This window comes from Oncorhynchus tshawytscha, linkage group LG16 (genome assembly GCF_018296145.1).
Source record: "Oncorhynchus tshawytscha isolate Ot180627B linkage group LG16, Otsh_v2.0, whole genome shotgun sequence".
NCBI classification, from domain to species: Eukaryota; Metazoa; Chordata; class Actinopteri; order Salmoniformes; family Salmonidae; genus Oncorhynchus; species Oncorhynchus tshawytscha.
Window position 1 is genome coordinate 36,938,401 of NC_056444.1, and position 21,849 is coordinate 36,960,249.

The 21,849-nt window shown below is 41.6% G+C and overlaps 1 protein-coding gene across 1 annotated transcript in view; it reads left to right on the forward strand.

Annotated features, from left to right (window-relative positions):
* The window catches only part of LOC112216523 (cadherin-20-like), a 42,865-nt gene extending 22,338 nt beyond the window's left edge, over window positions 1–20,527 (forward strand). The window contains exons 8-12 of the mRNA XM_042299142.1: window positions 1,757–1,893; window positions 10,777–10,898; window positions 11,201–11,318; window positions 16,673–16,924; window positions 18,827–20,527. Of these exons, the coding sequence (XP_042155076.1) occupies window positions 1,757–1,893; window positions 10,777–10,898; window positions 11,201–11,318; window positions 16,673–16,924; window positions 18,827–19,350 (1,153 nt within the window). The 3' untranslated portion in view covers window positions 19,351–20,527. The remainder of the gene's footprint in view (window positions 1–1,756; window positions 1,894–10,776; window positions 10,899–11,200; window positions 11,319–16,672; window positions 16,925–18,826) is intronic.
* Window positions 20,528–21,849: the final 1,322 nt, after the last annotated feature.

Sequence of the window (21,849 nt, forward strand, 5' to 3'; positions counted from 1 at the left end):
AATATCTATGTTGTTGCATGTCGATTGATTAATTAATATTATGCTTATGTAAATAACATACATTTTTGTAAGCTAATTCAATCTGTTATATGGACTTATTGCACCCCTTACTGAAATAGTTGTGCCAATTTATATGCTTAAGGTAGACTCATACCTTAATCTTCCCAACCTGGCAGTCATTTTGAATGCAGGTTGTGGGTGAATAAAAATTCAACATTTTGGATAGCCCCACTCTGGCTGGATTCCAATAGGAATTACACATAATTGTGTGACTTGCAGTCTGTATTTTGCCTGTAAACCATGAGATTCAGGCCACATTTATGGTAAACCTAGGCCCTCAAAATAAGGCCTTATGTGTTCTATTGTGTTGTATTGTTGAAGATTAAAATGGTAATGATAACATATTCACTTAGGAGCTCACTTGGTGAAAGGCATGGGACTGAACATAGATGAATGCAACAACCATGTCTTTGTCACTGACAAGTACAGTCATGGGTTGTAAACAATTAACATGACAAGCAAGGCACTCTTGGAAATATGCAAATAAGGCTTTACACTAAACAGTGTGTTAATTTAACACTGAAAATTGTGGACCTGTACAGAAACTGGACCTGTTTTAAATGTAACACTTTCACTGTTGATTTAACACTGGAAAATGTGCTTCAAAGGTATTGGTGAATGCCGTAACAGTGAGTTAGTGTAACATTTTAATGCCACTGGTGCTGGAAATGATCGGTGTTAAAAGGGTAACACTTTGAAAAGGGTAAATTCAACACTTTAAAAGTGTGTAATTGACACCCACAATGTGCCTCTACTAGTTCTCATCTAACCAACCTCTGAATCAAAGAGGTGCGGGGGGCTGCCTTAATTGACATCCACGTCTTCGGTACCCAGGGAACAAAGGGTTAAGTGCCTTACTCAGGGGCAGAACAACAGATCTTTAGAGAGGGAGAGAGAGAAGAGGTCTCTATGCACAGAAAACATACGTGGTCTTTCCAATGTAGGAAACCTGGATAGACTTTAGACCCATAAAGTGACTCAGACAGAGGTGGCTGGTGAGAGGAGCTATAGGAGGACAGACATTTTTATGGCCTTTAATGGAATTAATAGAATGGCATAACAGCCATTACAATGAGCCCATCCTCCTATAGCATCTTCCACCAGCCTCCTCTGGTGTCAGAGTAGGATCAGACCCCCCATGTCCTTGTAACGTTATTCATTTTTATATAAAAGGCTAAACTGATCCTAGATGAGCACTTCTTCTTTGAGAAACTATGAATATGGGCTTAAACTGTGTCCTGAAGTAGTGCTCCCCTCTCCATTCAGCTGGCTTCGTCTTCTTCTCTTTCTGTCTGTCTACTCATTGTTGCATGGAGTTCTCTGAGGAGCGCTTTTGGAAAGAGATGTTGTGGCAGGAGATGAGTCAGACTGTGCAGCACAGCCAATCCCAGCGCAGGCACACACCCACCCCAGCTCTGTGCTGCAGGCCTGTGTGTCTCTAGCATAATTTGGCAGAGATATCTCTGATTAGACCTTATCACAACTGGGACGGTTTGAGGGAGTTTGTCATACCTCCAACCTTTGCCACAACACCTCATCACTCTAACACATTTGTGTATTAATCCGCACTCGTGTATGCTCACACACACACACACACACACACACACACTAAGCTCAGAAATAGATAAAGATATGTACATAAATACCAGATGAGTGTTACTCAACATTGGTTACCCTTGTTTCCCTCGGTCACCAGGTATTCCATAGAGAGGAACACTGACCTGGGGAAATACTTCTACATTGACATCACTTCCGGGGCATTGATGACAGTGCTTCCTTTGGACAGAGAGGAGTTCTCCTGGCATAACATCACCGTCCTGGCCATGGAGATGAGTAAGTCAAAAAAAAGTGCACTGCATAGTGAACATGGTGCCATTTGGGAGGAATCCACATACACATACAGTACATACACACCTCTGGTTTGTTTTGAATGACATTACCATATTACGTTGTGTGACCATTTAAAATAAGACCTCTACACAGCTGGTGTTCAGAACCCAGGAGAGTCACCTTCAGTCCTCTTGTTTTGTTTGTATTTATTTGGAACACACACTAACAAGGGGAATTACTTTTAATGAATTACTTAATTGAATAAACTACACCTCAATGTTGTATCTTTCCCATTATGGCGTCTGTGAGTGCACAGGCAGCGCCATTGAGGACATCTCCATTTTGAACTAGTCAATTTTCTTTTTCTACTACTTCTATCAGTTGGCTATTAAACAAGCTAAGCGCCAGTACAGAGACAAAGTAGAATCTCAATTCAACGGCTCAGACACAAGAGGCATGTGGCAGGGTCTACAGTCAATCACGGACTACAGGAAGAAATCCAGCCCGGTCACGGACCAGGATGTCTTGCTCACAGGCAGACTAAATAACTTTTTTGCCCGCTTTGAGGACAAAACAGTGCCACTGACACGGCCTGCAACGAAAACATGCGGTCTCTCCTTCACTGCAGCCGAGGTGAGTAAGACATTTAAACGTGTTAACCCTCGCAAGGCTGCAGGCCCAGACGGCATCCCCAGCCGCGCCCTCAGAGCATGCGCAGACCAGCTGGCCGGTGTGTTTACGGACATATTCAATCAATCCCTATACCAGTCTGCTGTTCCCACATGCTTCAAGAGGGCCACCATTGTTCCTGTTCCCAAGAAAGCTAATGTAACTGAGCTAAACGACTACCGCCCCGTAGAACTCACATCCGTCATCATGAAGTGCTTTGAGAGACTAGTCAAGGACCATATCACCTCCACCCTACCTGACACCCTAGACCCACTCCAATTTGCTTACCGCCCAAATAGGTCCACAGACGATGCAATCTCAACCACACTGCACACTGCCCTAACCCATCTGGACAAGAGGAATACCTATGTGAGAATGCTGTTCATCGACTACAGCTTGGCATTCAACACCATAGTACCCTCCAAGCTCGTCATCAAGCTCGAGACCCTGGGTCTCGACCCCGCCCTGTGCAACTGGGTACTGGACTTCCTGACGGGCTGCCCCCAGGTGGTGAGGGTAGGCAACAACATCTCCTCCCCGCTGATCCTCAACACTGGGGCCCCACAAGGGTGCGTTCTGAGCCCTCTCCTGTACTCCCTGTTCACCCACGACTGCGTGGCCACGCACGCCTCCAACTCAATCATCAAGTTTGCGGACGACACAACAGTGGTAGGCTTGATTACCAACAACGACGAGACGGCCTACAGGGAGGAGGTGAGGGCCCTCGGAGTGTGGTGTCAGGAAAATAACCTCACACTTAACGTCAACAAAACTAAGGAGATGATTGTGGACTTCAGGAAACAGCAGAGGGAACACCCCCCCATCCACATCGATGGAACAATAGTGGAGAGGGTAGCAAGTTTTAAGTTCCTCCTCATACACATCACAGACAAACTGAATTGGTCCACTCACACAGACAGCATCGTGAAGAACGCGCAGCAGTGCCTCTTCAACCTCAGGAGGCTGAAGAAATTCGGCTTGTCACCAAAAGCACTCACAAACTTCTACAGATGCACAATCGAGAGCATCTTGGCGGGCTGTATCACCGCCTGGTACGGCAACTGCTCCGCCCTCAACCGTAAGGCTCTCCAGAGGGTAGTGAGGTCTGCACAACGCATCACCGGGGGCAAACTACCTGCCCTCCAGGACACCTACACCACCCGATGCTACAGGAAGGCCATAAAGATCATCAAGGACATCAACCACCCGAGCCACTGCCTGTTCACCCCGCTGTCATCCAGAAGGCGAGGTCAGTACAGGTGCATCAAAGCTGGGACCGAGAGACTGAAAAACAGCTTCTATCTCAAGGCCATCAGACTGTTAAACAGCCACCACTAACATTGAGTGGCTGCTGCCAACACACTGTCAATGACACTGACTCAACTCCAGCCACTTTAATAATGGGAATTGATGGGAAATGATGTAAATATATCACTAGCCACTTTAAACAATGCTACCTTATATAATGTTACTTACCCTACATTATTCATCTCATATGCATACGTATATACTGTACTCTATATCATCGACTGCATCCTTATGTAATACATGTATCACTAGCCACTTTAACTATGCCACTTGGTTTACATACTCATCTCATATGTATATACTGTACTCGATATCATCTACTGTATCTTGCCTATGCTGCTCTGTACCATCACTCATTCATATATCCTTATGTACATATTCTTTATCCCCTTACACTGTGTATAAGACAGTAGTTTTTTGGAATTGTTAGTTAGATTACTTGTTCGTTATTACTGCATTGTCGGAACTAGAAGCACAAGCATTCCGCTACACTCGCATTAACATCTGCTAACCATGTGTATGTGACAAATAAAATTGGATTTGATTTGATTTGATTTTTGATTTGGTAAACAAACTGAAGTTGTGCATGCTGCCACCTGGAGTGTGTTATTTGAACAAGTATAAAGTCAAGGTTACTGCCATCTGCAGTTCTGGAATGTTTGCTCACAAGGATAATTCATTGGCTGATCCCTCCTCATGACCTGGATGGAATTATGTGATTTTTCCTTAACCCATAGAAAGTCCCACCCAGTTGACTACTTAAAAGTGGTGGAAGTCCTCAATAGCGCTGCCCATGCTAAAACTGGCTTTTGGGCACCATAGTTCTCTATACATCTCTATGATAGAGAACAATGGGTGAGGGAGAAAGAAAATGAGACAAAATTAGAGAGAAGAGGAATGGGAACGAGTGCCTTCTGAGTCTACAGCAAGCGTGCTGGGAGGGCTGCATTGTAACTAGTAAGGCCACAGTGTGAGATGGAGAGAGGGATCATTTTTATTGGGGTCTACACACACACACACACAAACACACTGAGAGGCAGCACAGAACCATTTACCCTTAGCCAGCCAGTGCCAAAGTCAAGCTATTGAGTGATTGATCGTTTGATGAAACCGGAGAAAGTAGTTACTGCCTGCTAATTGCATTTCCATTGCCAATTACAAAGCTGATTAAGGCATGCAAATGGCCATTGGTATAATGGAGAATAACTGAATTGTAATCTTATTCTGAGCAACCTAATGTGCCCCAGGCCCAGTGTACTGTAAGTGGAGGCATGATAAAGAAAGAGGAAAGAAGGCAGAGTTGACTGCTCAGCAAGATTCGCTGCAGTGTTCATTTTGCAAGTCTTTTTTTATTTCTTATTTAGTCTAGTCTTAGTCTTTTTGACTAAAATATCATGAAATCATATGTCATTAGAATAATGTTTTAGTCTATTGTCAAAATGAAGAAAAAAAGTGCCATTTTAGTCACCTAAATGACCTTTGACATTTGTATTGCCTCATTAACCTAGAGTAAACATAAATCCCTGCCATTTGCACTAATATATATAGACTTGTCCTACCAACATATCATAAAATCCTATTCTCTTCCCAACAGCAGAAATATGACAAACATATATATGTCACGCCCTGGTCTTAGTATTTTGTGTTTTCTTATTTAATTGGTCAGGCCAGGGTGTGACATGGGTTTATTTTGTGTTGTGTTTATGTATGGGGGTTTTTCGTAGGTTTTGGGATTGTGGCTTAGTGGGGTGTTCTAGCAAAGTCTATGGTTGCCTGAGGCAGTTCTCAATCAGAGGCAGGTGCTTATCGTTGTCTCTGATTGGGAACCATATTTAGGCAGCCATATTTTTTGAGTGTTTCGTGGGTGATTGTTCCGGTCTTTGTTTTAGTTGTCACCAGATAGGCTGTATAGGTTTTCACATTCTGTTTGTTGTTTTTGTATTGTTCGTTTTTTCTTCGTTATTAAACATGTATCTAACTTACCACGCTGCATTTTGGTCCAACTCTCATTCGACGGAAGAAAACCGTAACAATATAAGAATTCTAATTATATATATATATATATATATATATACTGCTCAAAAAAATAAAGGGAACACTAAAATAACACATCCTAGATCTGAATGAATGAAATATTCTTATTAAATACTTTTTTCTTTACATAGTTGAATGTGCTGACAACAAAATCACACAACTTATCAATGGAAATCAAACCCATGGAGGTCTGGATTTGGAGTGACACTCAAAATTAAAGTGGAAAACCACACTACAGGCTGACCCAACTTTGATGTAATGTCCTTAAAACAAGTCAAAATGAGGCTCAGTAGTGTGTGTGGCCTCCACGTGCCTGTATTAACTCCCTACAATGCCTGGGCATGCTCCTGATGAGGTGGCGGAGTGTGTGTGGCCTCCTGGACAGTCTGTGGTGCAACGTGGCGCTGGAGCGAGACATGATGTCCCAGATGTGCTCAATTGGATTCAGGTCTGGGGAAGGAGCGGGCCAGTCCATAGCATCAATGCCTTACTCTTGCAAGAACTGCTGACACACTCCAGCCACATGAAGTCTAGCATTGTCTTGCATTAGGAGGAACTCAGGGCCAACCACACCAGCATATGGTCTCACAAGGGGTCTGAGGATCTCAACTCGGTACCTAATGGCAGTCAGGCTCCCTCTGGCGAGCACATGGAGGGCTGTGGGCCCCCCCAAAGAAATGCCACCCCACACCATGACTGACCCACCGCCAAACCGGTCATGCTGGAGGATGTTGCAGGCAGCAGAACGTTCTCCACGGCATTTCCAGACTCCAGTCTGAACCTGCTTTCCTCTGTGAAGAGCACAGGGCGCCAGTGGCGAATTTGCCAATCTTGGTGTTCTCTGGCAAATGCCAAACGTCCTGCACGGTGTTGGGCTTTAAGCACAACCCCCACCTGTGGACGTCGGGCCCTCATACCACCTTCGTTGAGTCTGTTTCTGACCGTTTGAGCAGACACATGCACATTTGTGGCCTGCTGGAGGTCATTTTGCAGGGCTCTGGCAGTGCTCCTCCTGCTCCTCCTTGCACAAAGGCGGAAGTAGCGGTCCTGCTGCTGGGTTGTTGCCTTCCTACGGCCTCTTCCACATCTCTTGATGTACTGGCCTGTCTCCTGGTAGCGCCTCCATGCTCTGGACACTACGCTGCCAGACACAGCAAACCTTCTTGCCACAGCTCGCATTGATGTTCCATCCTGGATGAGCTGCACTACCTGAGCCACTTGTGTGGGTTGTAGACTCCGTCTCATGCTACCACTAGAGTGAAAGCACCGCCAGCATTCAAAAATGACCAAAACATCAGCCAGGAAGCATAGGAACTGAGAGGTGGTCTGTGGTTACCACCTGCAGAACCACTCCTTTATTGGGGGTGTCTTGCTAATTGCCTATAAATTCCACCTGTTGTCTATTCCATTTTCACAACAGCATGTGAAATTTGTCAATCAGTGTTGCTTCCTAAGTGGACACAGTTTGATTTCACAGAAGTGTGATTGACTTGGAGTTACATTGTGTTGTTTAAGTGTTCCCTTTATTTTTTTGAGCAGTGTGTGTGTGTGATATATATATATATGTGTGTGTGTGTGTGTGTGTATATATTTTATTTAACCTTTTATTTAACTAGGCAAGTCAGTTAAGAACAAATTCTTAATTACAATGACAGCCTACCCCAGATAAACCCGGACGATGCTGGGCCAATTGTGCGCCGCCCTATGGGACTCCTAATCACGGCCGAATGTGATACAGCCTGGATATATATATATATATATATGTGGACACCCCTTCAAATTAGTGGATTCGGGTATTTCATCCACACCCGTTGATGACAGGTGTGTAAAATTGAGCACATAGCCCTATAAGTTCCATAGACAAACATTGGCAGTAGAATTACCTTAATGAGGAGTTCAGTGACTTACAACACGGCACCGTCATAGTATGCCAATTCAAATAAACAATCTGAAAAATTATGGATATTAAACATCTAGGTACATACAAGTGTCTTATATCGGTTAAAAGCTTACATTCTTGTTAATCTAACTGCATTGTCTCATTTACAATAGGCTTTACAGCGAAAGCATGCCATACGATTGTTTGAGGATGGCACCCCACAACATTTTTCAACCAGCAAAGGCTTCATAAAATCACAAATAGCGATTAATTACTTACTTCTTTTTGAAAATCTTCCTCTGATTTGCAACCCAAAGGGTCCCAGCTACAACATGCAGAGTCGTTTTGTTAGATAAAATCATTCTTTATATCCAAAATGTCTGGTTAGTTGGCGCATTCGACTTGAGTTCAACATGCAGACAAAGGAATCCAAAAAGCTACCGCTAAACTTCGTTAAACCAAGTAAAACTACATTTCTATCTAATCCTCAGGTACCCTAAAATGTAATTAAACTATAATATTTCATACGGAAAGAAGTACGTTCAATAGAAAAGTAAAATTAGCAAGTCCTCTTCATCACGAGCCCACAGACTGATTTCCAGCTGTGACTCCCAGTACCAAAACTCATAATTCTTCCTCGTTTTGGAAGAAACAAGCCTGAAACCTTGAACAAAGACAGTTGACATAGGAATTGCAATCTGGGAGCTGGAATTGCATAGGACCCATAGCTTTCTATTGTAAGAGCATGGGATCTCAACAAAAAAAAATTCTGGTTGGTTTTTCTTTGGATTTTCCCCTACCATATCATTTGTGTTAGTCTCATATTATTTTAACATTTATCCTGGCTTCTGGGCCTGAGTAACAGGCAGTTTAATTTTGCACGTCAGTCAGGCAGAAATTTTGAAAAAAGAACCCTAGCCTTAAGTAATTCCATTGAAGGGAAATCTTAATGGTACAGCATACAATGACATTCTAGATGATTCTGTGCTTCCAGCTTTGTGGCAACAGCTTGGGGAAGGTGTTTCCTGTTTCAGCATGACAATGCCCCGGGTTCACAAAGCAAGGTCCCCACAGAAATGGTTTGTCGAGATTGGTGTGGAAGAACTTGACTGGCCTGCACAGAGCCCTGTTCTCAACCCCATCGAACACCTTTGGAATTAATTGGAAAGCTGACTGCAAGCCGTGCCTGATCGTCCGACATCAGTGCCCGACCTCACTAATGCTTGTGGCTGAATGGAAGTCCCCACAGCAATGTTCCAACATCTAGTGGAAAGCCTTCTCAGAAGTGGAGGCTGTTATAGCAGCAAAGGGGGTACCAACTCTATATTAATACCCATGATTTTTTAATGAGAAGTTCAACCAGCAGGTGTCCATCCACATACTTTAGGTCACATAGTGTATTTAACAATTCTTAATTCAGCTTCATAAAGTAGATATTACACATTACATGAGCGCGAGATAGAGAGTCATAATCACCAGATGGTGCCGCAAAGTAGTATGGGTTGCACCTCCGTCACTCAGTCGAGCCATTTCCTTTGTTATCAACACTCCAGACGCAGATACTTCAGCCATGTTGATGTCCAAAAGTTGAACGGGAGATGATGACTGAACGGGAGCTGAAGACTGTTTTGCCCAGTGATGTAGTCGAGTCACATTGCAGATAGAAATTCCACGAATAGAGCCAACGTTATTCCTTACTCAACATGTCAGAGAGACATGTTTGTTCCACATATTTCTATCTGAATGTTCCAAAGCATTGTGTCCTGCTGAACACGTTCCAAAACTATGTGTCTTGCTGAACACATCCCAGGTTGTTAGCTATAGCCAGCTAATGAGGTAACATGATTGAACAAGGTTTTAAATTTTTTTAAATTTAACCTAACCAAATGAGTTATGGTCCGGTCCACAAGTAGCCTAGTTTTAGAACAGTTGGTGATATGCTAAATTAATTAATGTAAATTTTCCCCGCCAACACATGATAGAAAGAAGAAAAAAAATGTAGCACCGGCATTATGGGTCATATCTTTAGAACGGTAAGGGAAACAATCAAGACGTTTTCGCTGAGAAAAAGATGTAGGCTTGGCTAAATTGGCTCCAGAACCTGGCTATGAAATGCAGTGGGGAAAGTGGGAGGGTTTAGCGAGACTACAAATTCAGGCAAGTTTTCTATACTGAAGGGAGAGAAACAAAGCTAGACTGTTTTTTACTATGAAACTCAATGCTGCTGTTGCTTTTAAATTCGTAAAGCAGTTTGTGTTTCTCAACCAGGCAACTAAAATGCTGGTGGTGATTGGTTAGCTACGGGGAGAGAATCGCCTTTCTGCCCACACTCATCGCTCCCTAGCAGCTCACCAGCTGATGTAGGCTGTGTGTACTGGGTGTGGCGCTTCCTTCCCACTGCTGAACAGAACTTGCTAATATTAATTGTGCTTATCACTGAACACCTCTCAATCTCTGAAAACTCTTGTCCAGTCCACTTGAGTAGTCCATTTTTAGTCACAGAGATAATTTCATCTGATCTCATTTTAGTCAACTGAAATTATTATAATTTTTTTTCTGGGTCTATTTACTGTAGTCAGTTATAGGCTCATCAATTCCCACTGAAAACAGGTGTTTGACAAATATTTTAGTCACTATTTTTTGTTGATGAAATTAACACTGATTCAGGGGGGAGTGAGTAATGAATCCCCGTTGCACTTAATATATCTGTGTACAGTTACTTAAAAACAAACAAAAAGCCAGCACATGCTGGGGAAATATTTTTTTGTCATCTTAACTTTAAATCTTTTAGTTGATGTGACTTCTCATTTAGTTGAGTCAGAACCACATACACATTTTAAGTAATAATGACTCTTCATTGCTTTGAGTTCAACTTACAGGAAGTATTTGAGCAAAAAACGCAGTGTGTCTTATACAGTAAATTGTGTGTGTGCATGCCTGCGAGTGTGAGTGCATGCTTGTCTTATACAGTATTGTGTGTGCATGTTATATTCCAGATAACCCCAGGATGATCGGGAGTGTGTCTGTAGCCGTGAAGATTCTGGACGTGAATGATAACCCTCCGTTGCTGACACAGTACTTTGAAGCCTTTGTCTGTGAGAGTGCCAATGCCGGACAGGTACAGAGGCACACACACACTTTCATACATGCACACACACACACGTAAATACACAGGTAGAACCTGGACAGAGGCAGACCAGTAACCATTATTTGCAGACCTGTAATATTATCATATGAAGAATTACTCAAAATGATGACATACTGCAGCAAAATGTGCATAAGCATAAATATTAACTAATACGTGCATAATTTGAATTTCTGTGCTATGTCAGTTTTACTCACATCCTGTCTCAGGGTTATTGACCTGACTGCCTCTCTCGCCCCTCCGCTGGCTGTTGTCTGATTGTCTGGTGACCTCAGCTGATTCAGACAGTGACGGCAGTAGACGCAGATGATCCTCTGGGAGGTCATCACTTCTACTACAGCCTGGCCTTAGAGGCAGCTAATAACCCCAACTTCACCCTTAGAGACAACCAAGGTAAATATTTTATTTATTTATACAGCAGTAAACCCACATGACTTCCTGGACACAGATTTTTGCACAATGTATCACTTTTTTGTGGGTATTATTTGTCGTCAACTGCTAAGTCAATTCAGCAATATTTGTCTAACTCAGTCATTTGCGGCTATAATTACAGCTACCTTGTTGTATGTGTGGCAGATCTCTCTGCTTTATATAACAGGGGGTTCTCAAAGTGGGATCTGCAGACCAGATAAAAAACATATATATACAGTACCAGTCAAAAGTTTGGTCACACCTACTCATTCAAGGATTTTTCTTTATTATTTTACTATTTTATACTTTGCAGAATAGTAGTGTAGACATCAAAACCATGAAATAACATGTAGAATTATGTAGTAACCAAAAAGTGTTAAACATATCAAAATATATTATATATATTTTGGATTCTTCGAAATACCCCCCATTTGCCTTGATGACAGCTTTGCACACTCTTGGCATTCTCTCAACCAGCTTCACCTGGAATGCTTTCCCAACAGTCTTGAAGGAGTTCCCACATATGCTGATCACTTGTCGGCTGTTTTTCCTTCACTCTGGGGTCCAACTCATCTCAAACCATCTCAATTTGGTTGAGGTCAGGTGATTGTGGAGGCCAGGTCATCTAATGCAGCATTCCATCACTCTCCTTCTTGGTCAAATAACCCTTACACAGATTGGAGGTGGGATGGCTCAAACCAGATGGGATGGTGTATCACTGCAAAATGCTGACGTAGCCATGCTGGTCAAGCATGCCTTGAATTCTAAATAAATCACAGACCGTGTCAAGAGCAAAGCACCATTACACCACCTCCTCCATGCTTCACGGTGGAACCACAAATGCAGAGATCATCCATTCACCTACTCTGCATCTCACAAAGACACAGTGGTTGGAACCAAAAATCTCAAATGTGGACTCATCAGACCAAAGAACAGATTTCCACCGGTCTAATGTCCATTGCTTGTGTTTCTTGGCCCAAGCAAGTCTCTTTTTATTATTGGTGTCCTTCAGTAGTGGTTTCTTTGCAGAAATTCGACCATGAAGGCCTGATTCACACAGTTGATATTGATGTGTCTGTTCCTTGTGACAGCATTTATTTGGGCAGCAATATGAGATAGAGTTAACTCTAATGAGTCTTCATTTCCTGTGGCGGTCCTCATGAGAGCCAGTTTCATCATAGCGCTTGATGGTTTTTGTGACTGCACTTGAAGAAACTTTCAAAGTTCTTGACATTTTCCAGATTGACTGACTTTCATGTCTTAAAGTAATGATGGACTGTCATTTCTCCAGCCTTATTTGAGCTGTTCTTGCCATAATATGGAGTTGGTCTTTTACCAAATAGGGCTATCGTCTGTACACCACCCCTATCTTGTCACAACAACTGATTGGCTCAAATGCATTAAGAAGTAAAGAAATTCCACAAATTAACTTTTAAAAAGGCACATCTATTAATTTAAATGCATTCCAGGTAACTACCTCATGAAGCTGGTTGAGAGAATGCCACAAGTGTGCAAAGCTGTCATCAATGCAACTTTGAAGAATCTCAAACTCAACTTTTTTTATTTACTACATGATTCCATATGTGCTTTTTCATAGTTTTGATATCTTCACTATTATTCTACAATGTAGAAAATAGTAAAAATAAAGAAAAACCCTGAAATGAGTAGGTGTGTCCAAACTTTTGACTGGTACTGTATATATACTTTGTTATTGTTTCAATTAAGGACTATAGCTTTAAACATAGTTCTCTCTGCCCCATGAGTAGACTTCCAGGAAATTTGCTTCAAAACCTCAAAATGTTCTCTCCGATGCCAAGACGTTGGCCTTTAAAATGTTCCTTCCCAGGGCCTGAGACTTGCACTGCAAAAACATAGTAAAACTCTGTGTATGCTATGTTTCTCACTCAAGTTATAAGGGGGTCCCTGATGAATATGCTTTGACAAAAGGGATCCCCGGTTTGAGAACCCCTGTCCTGCAGTGCCTATTCAAAGCTCTTGACTTTTCCCACATTTTGTTGTATTTAAAATTGATTAAACTGAGATCTTTATCACAGGCCTACACACAATACCACATAACTGCATTCATGTTTTGGTTTATTTCAAATTAATAAAAAATTAAAAGCTGAAATGTCTTAATAATTATTCAACCCCTTTGTTATTTTGCACGCCCAATAATTTTGCACGCCCAATTTTTCAGTTTTTGATTTGTTAAAAAAGTTTGAAATATCCAATAAATGTCGTTCCACTTCATGATTGTGTCCCACTTGTTGTTGATTCTTCACAAAAAAATACAGTTTTATATCTTTATGTTTGAAGCCTGAAATGTGGCAAAAGGTCGCAAAGTTCAAGGGGGCCGAATACTTTCGCAAGGCACTGTAGCTACTTAATGCTTAGTGTACATAATGTAATGTTATGCTATCGATAAACTTACACAAACGCTTGGATTGCTTTCACTGTAAAGCATAATCTACCTGTCGTCTCAGATTTTGAAATTAACAAAAGGCTAAGCTGCGTTTTGCAATATTGCACTTGTGATTTCATGAATATGAATATTTTTTGGTAATATTATTTGACTCTGGCGCTATGCTATTCAGCGGTTGCTGACGAAAATGATCCCGCTAACGGGATGGGTAGCGTCAAGAAGTTAAAGCCTATTGTAAATCGGACAGTGCAGTTAGATTAAGAAGAATTTAAGCTTTGAAACGATATAAGACACTTGTATGTACCTAAATGTTTAATATCCATACTTTTTTATGATTATTTATTTGAATTGCTTGCCCTCCAGTTTCAACAGAAGTTGTCCCGCTAGTGGGACACTTGCCTTAATTAACACGTATTTTTCTTAAAACTGCATTGTTGGTTAAGGGCTTGAAGGTAGGCATTTCACTGTAAGGTCTACACATTTTGTATTTGGCACATGTGAAAAATAAAATTTGATAATAGTGTTTAACAGATTTTTTTGAATGACTATCTCATCTCTGTATACAACACATACAATTATCTCTATTGTCGAGCAGTGATTTTCAAACACAGATTCAACCACAAAGACCAGGGAGGTTGTCCAATGCCTCGCAAAGTAGGGCACATATGGATAAAAAAAATACATTTTGACATTGAATATCCTTTTGAGCATGGTGAAGTTAATACACTTTTGATGGTGTATCAATACACTCAGTCACTATAAAGATAGAGACATTCTTCCTAACTCAGTTGCCGGAGAGGAAGAAAACCGCTCAGGGATTTCCCCATTAGGCCAATTAAAACAGCTAGAGTTTAACAGCTGTGATAGAAGAAACCAACTGAGGATGGCTCAACAACATTTTAGTTACTCCACAACACTCAACTAATTGACTGAGTGAAAGAAGGAAGCCTGTACAGAATAAAATCATTCCAAAACATGCATCCTGTTTGCAACAAGGCACTAAAATAATGCAGCAAAACAATTGCCAAAGCAAATCACTTGTTGTCCTGAATACAAAGTTATTTGGGGGAAAATCCAATACAGCCCATTATTGAATACCACTCTCCATATTTTCAAGCATAGCGGTGGCTGCATCAAGTTATGGGCGTGCTTGTAATCTTTAAGGACTGAAGATTTTTCAGGATACATTTTTTTTTACGGAATGGAGCTAAGCACAGGCAGAATCCTAGAGGAAAACCTGGTTCAGTCTGATTTCCACCAGACACTTGGAGATTAATTCACCTTTCAGCAGAACAATAATCTAAAACAAAAGGCCAAATCTACACAGGAGTTGCTTTACCAAGAAGACAGTGAATGTTCCTGTGTGACCAAGTTTTAGTTTTGACTTAAATCTACTTAAATCTATGGTAAAACCTGAAAATGATTGTCTGGCAATGATTAACAACACATTTGACAGAGTTTGAAGAATTTTGAAAAGAATAATGGGCAAATATTGCACAAACCAGGTGTGGAAAACTCTTAGAGACTTACCCAGAAAGACTCACAGCTGTAATCACTGTCAAAGTTGCTTCTAAAAAGTATTTACATATGTAAATGAGATAGTTCTGTATTTTAATTTAAAAAAACATTTTTTTCACTTCATCATTATGTGGTATTGTGTGTAGATGAGTGCGAAAAAACATATTTAACCTCTAGCGACGAGCAATCCCTTATCCGGGATCGTAATTATAGCCTCAAGCGCATTAGCATAACGCAACGTTAACTATTCATGAAAATCGCAAATGAAATGAAATAAATATATTGGCTCTCAAGCTTAGCCTTTTGTTAACAACACTGTCATCTCAGATTTTCAAAATATGCTTTTCAACCATAGCTACACAAGCATTTGTGTAAGAGTATTGATAGCTAGCATAGCATTAAGCCTAGCATTCAGCAGGCAACATTTTCACAAAAACAAGAAAAGCATTTAAATAAAATCATTTACCTTTGAAGAACTTCGGATGTTTTCAATGAGGAGACTCTCAGTTAGATAGCAAATGTTCAGTTTTTCCAAAAAGATTATTTGTGTAGGAGAAATCGCTCCGTTTTGTTCATCAGGTTTGGCTAAGAAAAAAAACAGAAAATTCTGTCATTATAACGCCAAACTTTTTTCCAAAATAACTCCATAATATCGACAGAAACATGGCAAATGTTGTTTAGAATCAATCCTCAAGGTGTTTTTCACATATCTATTCGATGATATCATTCGTGGAAGTTTGGTTTCTCCTCTGAACCACATGGGAAAATGCATGCAGCTGGAGTTTACGCAATAATTTCGACGGGGGACACCAAGCGGACACCTGGTAAATGTAGTCTCTTATGGTCAATCTTCCAATGATATGCCTACAAATACGTCACAATGCTGCAGACACCTTGGGGAAATGACAGAAAGTGTGGGCTCATTCCTTACGCATTCACAGCCGTATAAGGAGACATTGGAACAAAGCGCATTCAAAATCTGGGGCATTTCCTGTTTGAAATTTCATCTTGGTTTCGCCTGTAGCATCAGTTCTGTGGCACTCACAGATAATATCTTTGCAGATTTGGAAACGTCAGTTTTCTTTCCAAAGCTGTCAATTATATGCATAGTCGAGCATCTTTTCGTGACAAAATATCTTGTTTAAAACGGGAATGTTTTTCATCGCGCCCCCTAATGCATAACTGGTTTTAATGCATTTTGAATTCAGACTGTAACACAACAAAATGTGGAAAAAGTCAAGGGGTATGAATCATTTTTGAAGGCACTGTATAAGACACATAACTAGGCCCCGCTTTCTCTGTCCTTTGCAGACAACACCTGGATATTAATAATGATGTATCATATGACATACTGTATCAAACCAGGCTTCTCTCTCCCTCTCTGTCCCTGATTTAGACAACACAGCATGGATCCTGACGCGTCGCGGGGGCTGGTCTCAGCAGGATCAGTCAGTCTACTACCTTCCTATCTTCATCTCAGATGGAGAGCAGCCAGTCCAGACCAGCACCAGCACCCTGACCATCCGTGTGTGTAGCTGCGATGTGGAGGGCAACGTTATGTCCTGTAATGCTGAGGCCTACCACCTCCCGGCTAGTCTGAGCAGAGGGGCACTCATCGCCATACTGGCATGTATCTTTGTCCTGCTCGGTAAGTCATGATCTGGTTCTTGTTCTTCTTCTATGGAATGATTTTCTACACTGTTGATCTGATTTTTATTAACTTCATAAGCTACTGTATATTCATATTGTATTTACAGTGCCTTGCGAAAGTATTCGGCCCCCTTGAACTTTGCGACCTTTTGCCACATTTCAGGCTTCAAACATAAAGATATAAAACTGTATTTTTTGTGAAGAATCAACAACAACTGGGACACAATCATGAAGTGGAACGACATTTATTGGATATTTCAAAAAAATTTAACAAATCAAAAACTGAAAAATTGGGCGTGCAAAATTATTCAGCTCCTTTACTTTCAGTGCAGCAAACTCTCTCCAGAAGTTCAGTGAGGATCTCTGAATGATCCAATGTTGACCTAAATGACTAATGATGATAAATACAATCCACCTGTGTGTAAGCAAGTCTCTGTATAAATGCACCTGCACTGTGATAGTCTCAGAGGTCCGTTAAAAGCGCAGAGAGCATCATGAAGAACAAGGAACACACCAGGCAGGTCCGAGATACTGTTGTGCAGAAGTTTAAAGCCGGATTTGGATACAAAAAAGATTACCCAAGCTTTAAACATCCCAAGGAGCACTGTGCAAGCGATAATATTGAAATGGAAGGACTATCAGACCACTGCAAATCTACCAAGACCTGGCTGTCCCTCTAAACTTTCAGCTCATACAAGGAGAAGACTGATCAGAGATGCAGCCAAGAGGCCCATGATCACTCTGGATGAACTGCAGAAATCTACAGCTGAGGTGGGAGACTCTGTCCATAGGACAACAATCAGTCGTATATTGCACAAGTCTGGCCTTTATGGAAGAGTGGCAAGAAGAAAGCCATTTCTTAAAGATATCCATAAAAAGTGTCGTTTAAAGTTTGCCACAAGCCACCTGGGAGACACACCAAACATGTGGAAGAAGGTGCTCTGGTCAGATGAAACCAAAATTGAACTTTTTGGCAACAATGCAAAATGTTATGTTTGGCGTAAAAGCAACACAGCTCATCACCCTGAACACACCATCCCCACTGTCAAACATGGTGGTGGCAGCATCATGGTTTGTGCCTGCTTTTCTTCAGCAGGGACAGGGAAGATGGTTAAAATTGATGGGAAGATGGATGGAGCCAAATACAGGACCATTCTTGAAGAGAACCTGATGGAATCTGCAAAAGACCTGAGACTGGGACGGAGATTTGTCTTCCAACAAGACAATGATCCAAAACATAAAGCAAAATCTACAATGGAATGGTTCAAAAATAAACATATCCAGGTGTTAGAATGGCCAAGTCAAAGTCCAGACCTGAATCCAATCGAGAATCTGTGGAAAGAACTGAAAACTGCTGTTTACAAATGCTCTCCATCCAACCTCACTGAGCTCGAGCTGTTTTGCAAGGAGGAATGGGAAAAACTTCAGTCTCTCGATGTGTAAAACTGATAGAGACATACCCCAAGTGACTTACAGCTGTAATCGCAGAAAAAGGTGGCGCTACAAAGTATTAATTTAAGGGGGCTGAATAATTTTGAACGCCCAATTTTTCAGTTTTTGATTTGTTAAAAAAGTTTGAAATATCCAATAAATGTCGTTCCACTTCATGATTGTGTCCCACTTGTTGATTCTTCACAAAAAAAACACATTTTTATATCTTTATGTTTGAAGCCTGAAATGTGGCAAAAGGTCGCAAAGTTCAAGGGGGCCGAATACTTTCGCAAGGCACTGTATATACAGAACATCAGATTCCAATCTAGACAAATTCTCTTTCACCGTATCTATGCTTCTTCTTTTGAATGTCTTAGTCCGGTTAACCAATTCACTAAAGCAACCATTAATAATCTCCCATAGTTTCGGTTTCTGTTGTATCTGACCATGTCTCTTTTCTCTCCTCTAGTGATGGTCCTGCTCATGTTGTCCCTCCAGAGCCACCATAAGAAGCCCTACCTGCACGATGAGGAAGACAACGTCCACGAGAACATTGTCCGCTACGATGACGAAGGGGGCGGAGAAGAGGACACCGAGGCCTTCGACATCGCTGCCATGTGGAACCCACGCGAGGCCCACCTAGTGGGGAAGCAACGTCAGGACATGCTGCCTGAGATTGAGAGCCTGTCGCGTTACGTTCCCTTAGCATCAGTAGGTGGGCCGGGTTGTGGTGGTGGAGACAGCAACGTCCAGGGGTATGTGCTAGCCAAGCTCCTGGAGACGGATCTGAACCCCTGTGCCCCGCCTTACGACTCCCTGCAGACGTACGCCTACGAGGGGGAGGGATCGGTGGCCGAGTCCCTGAGCTCGCTACAGTCTGGGTGCTCCAACACTGATCATGAGTATGACTATCTCAATGACTGGGGGCCCAGATTTAAGAAACTGGCAGAGATGTATGGGGTTCTAGAGATGAACAACCCTCCCATGTGGTAGAGGGGAGGAAGGAACGAGAGACTCCCCCTTACATACACACACCTTAGAGAAAGAGTGTAAACAGCGTCATAGAGAGACAATGACTGAAACAGTGACAAACACAGAGGCTGAAATAGAGAGATAGACACAGGACTAGAGAGAGAGAAAGAGAGTTTGAAAGGTGTGCTCGTCATATAACTGTAGCACTTGCGAATGCACAGCTAAGCATCGCCTGTTCTCCACAGTTTGAGCCGTGTAGCTTCCTAGCTACCATCACAATCCCTCCCCATCCACAGGAAGAGTCTTTAGAGGAGCCTGGACTGACTGACTGACAGACAGCTAGCACAACGAGACCCTCAAAGCAAAGGGCTTCAAAGCACACGTTAGTTAACTCCTGTGGCCAACCCAGGCCCTAGCCACAGGCGCCAACAGCTCTTTGGTTCAAAGGGTCCGATTCCCCTCAGAAGAACACAAGATAGGGGTGCGAAGGGCAAATGTGGAACTCAGAATACATTACCTGCCGATACACATGTATGCAGGAGACAAACAAACTCTGAAACGCTGACTTATTTTGGCAGTTTGTTTTGCCGATTTTAAAAATTAAAAATGAACTTTTTTTTCTCTTCTTTTGGTCAAGCTTTAGTTTTTAAAAATTCTAAGCCACTGTGACTATTTTTTTAAGGTAAATGATTTGATGAAAAGTGTTTTGTTTTGAGAACTGCTATTTATTCACAGTAGCTCCATTATGTGGCCGTATCTTACTAATTAATTAATATTTTAATATGCTGTCCTTATATTTAGTATAACTTATTTTTGAGGAATCAAACAAACACTGGACTTGTGTTGGATGTTATCCCAAGGTTGTGGGATTGGCATAAAATATGTTCAAATATGTTCGAGCGTTATCATGTAACAAATATTTCAATGGCGTCTAATTGCATTTCTGTTGTGTGTGTTTCTGTGTCTTGTTTCAGACAGAGTAAGGGAGATGTAAACTCAGTAATCCTGTTTGGATTTTAAAGTTAGTTTAATGTGTCAATTCATATTTTGTTAGTATGAACACTTTGTTGTTTTGCTGCTGGTTAGGAGCATGAAGCATGATCATGCATTCAACAGGATATTCTGTGTGTCCCAAATGGTACCATATTTCCTACATGGGCCCTGGTCAAAAATGGTGCACTATTTCTCATATTTAACTAGGCAAGTCAGTTAAGAACAAATTCTCATTTACAATGACGGCCCTTGCCAAACCCTCCTCTAACCTGGATGACGCTAGGCCAATTGTGTGCCGCCCTATGGGACTCCTGATCACGAACGGTTGTGATACAGCCCGGGATTGAACCCGGGTCTGTAGTGACGCCTCTAGACCGCTGCGCCACATGGGAGGCCCACTATATAGGAAATCGGGTTCCATTTGTGATGCAGGAACAATCTTAAGCTCTTGTTTTGAGATATACTGTCCATGATACCACAGCAAGACTGGGGGACATTACAGTAACTGATTTGATTTGAGGATGCTAAATTACCATAAACTTCTCAGTCAACATCACAAACATACCTGGATGAACACAAACAGGAGATTTATGAAATAACCATTTCATCTGGGTATCAGCCATGAACAGGGGTGGAAATTGGGGGAGGGGTCTGAGACCAAAACAACAGAGACGATGGTTCATCTGTCCTTTTGGAGAAACCACATTTTCCACCACATCATCTCGGCCTACTCCTCCACATTTTGTGGCTTAATCTCAACCCTCACATTCCGACCAGTGGACTTTGATAACTTTGATAATCTGCTTCTTTATGTGCCAAATGTAAAGAAGAAGTTTTAAAAAATACTTCAGAACGCCAAAAATAAAAAAAAGAGTGAAATTATATTTTGATAATTTCTGATTGGGTGGAATCTACTTGAAATATGTGTGGTGTCAGTTATGCTACAGTATGTGGTATTTGAATGTAAATGTGTTTTGTATACTTGGTAATAAAATACAAAAATAAAACCTTCTGTGGTCGACATTCGCAGAGATCGTAAACACTGCCGATGCTGGCTGAAGTGAAAATTACCTTTTAAATGTTAAGCGCTGTGTACTTGATTGATTCCCGGGTTTTGCGTGCTAAATAAAGTTGTTTCGTTACTTTTATGCCTTTTAGGTATTTTGGCATTAATTGGGGGAGCTTGCTGCAAGCAAGAACAGCTTTAGATATCCAACATATTTATTATCTCCTTCTGCTGCCACCTGTAGACCAAACTGTAAAAGCTACCAACATCAAAACAACTTTAAAACATGCAGGCTGACTGACTTCAGGTTGATAAAAAAAGGTTTGATACTACTAAGACTTTTCAAACTACAACCACTTTTGCATCAAACCCAATGCATTTTAATAATGTCAATAGAAATATTCTGGTCACTACTAGTCTTCCACCATTTAAGATAGTGTCACAACTTCCACCCAAGTCGGTTCCTCTCCTTGTTCGGTCGGCGTCACCGGTCTTCTAGCCATCGTCGATCCACTTTTCAT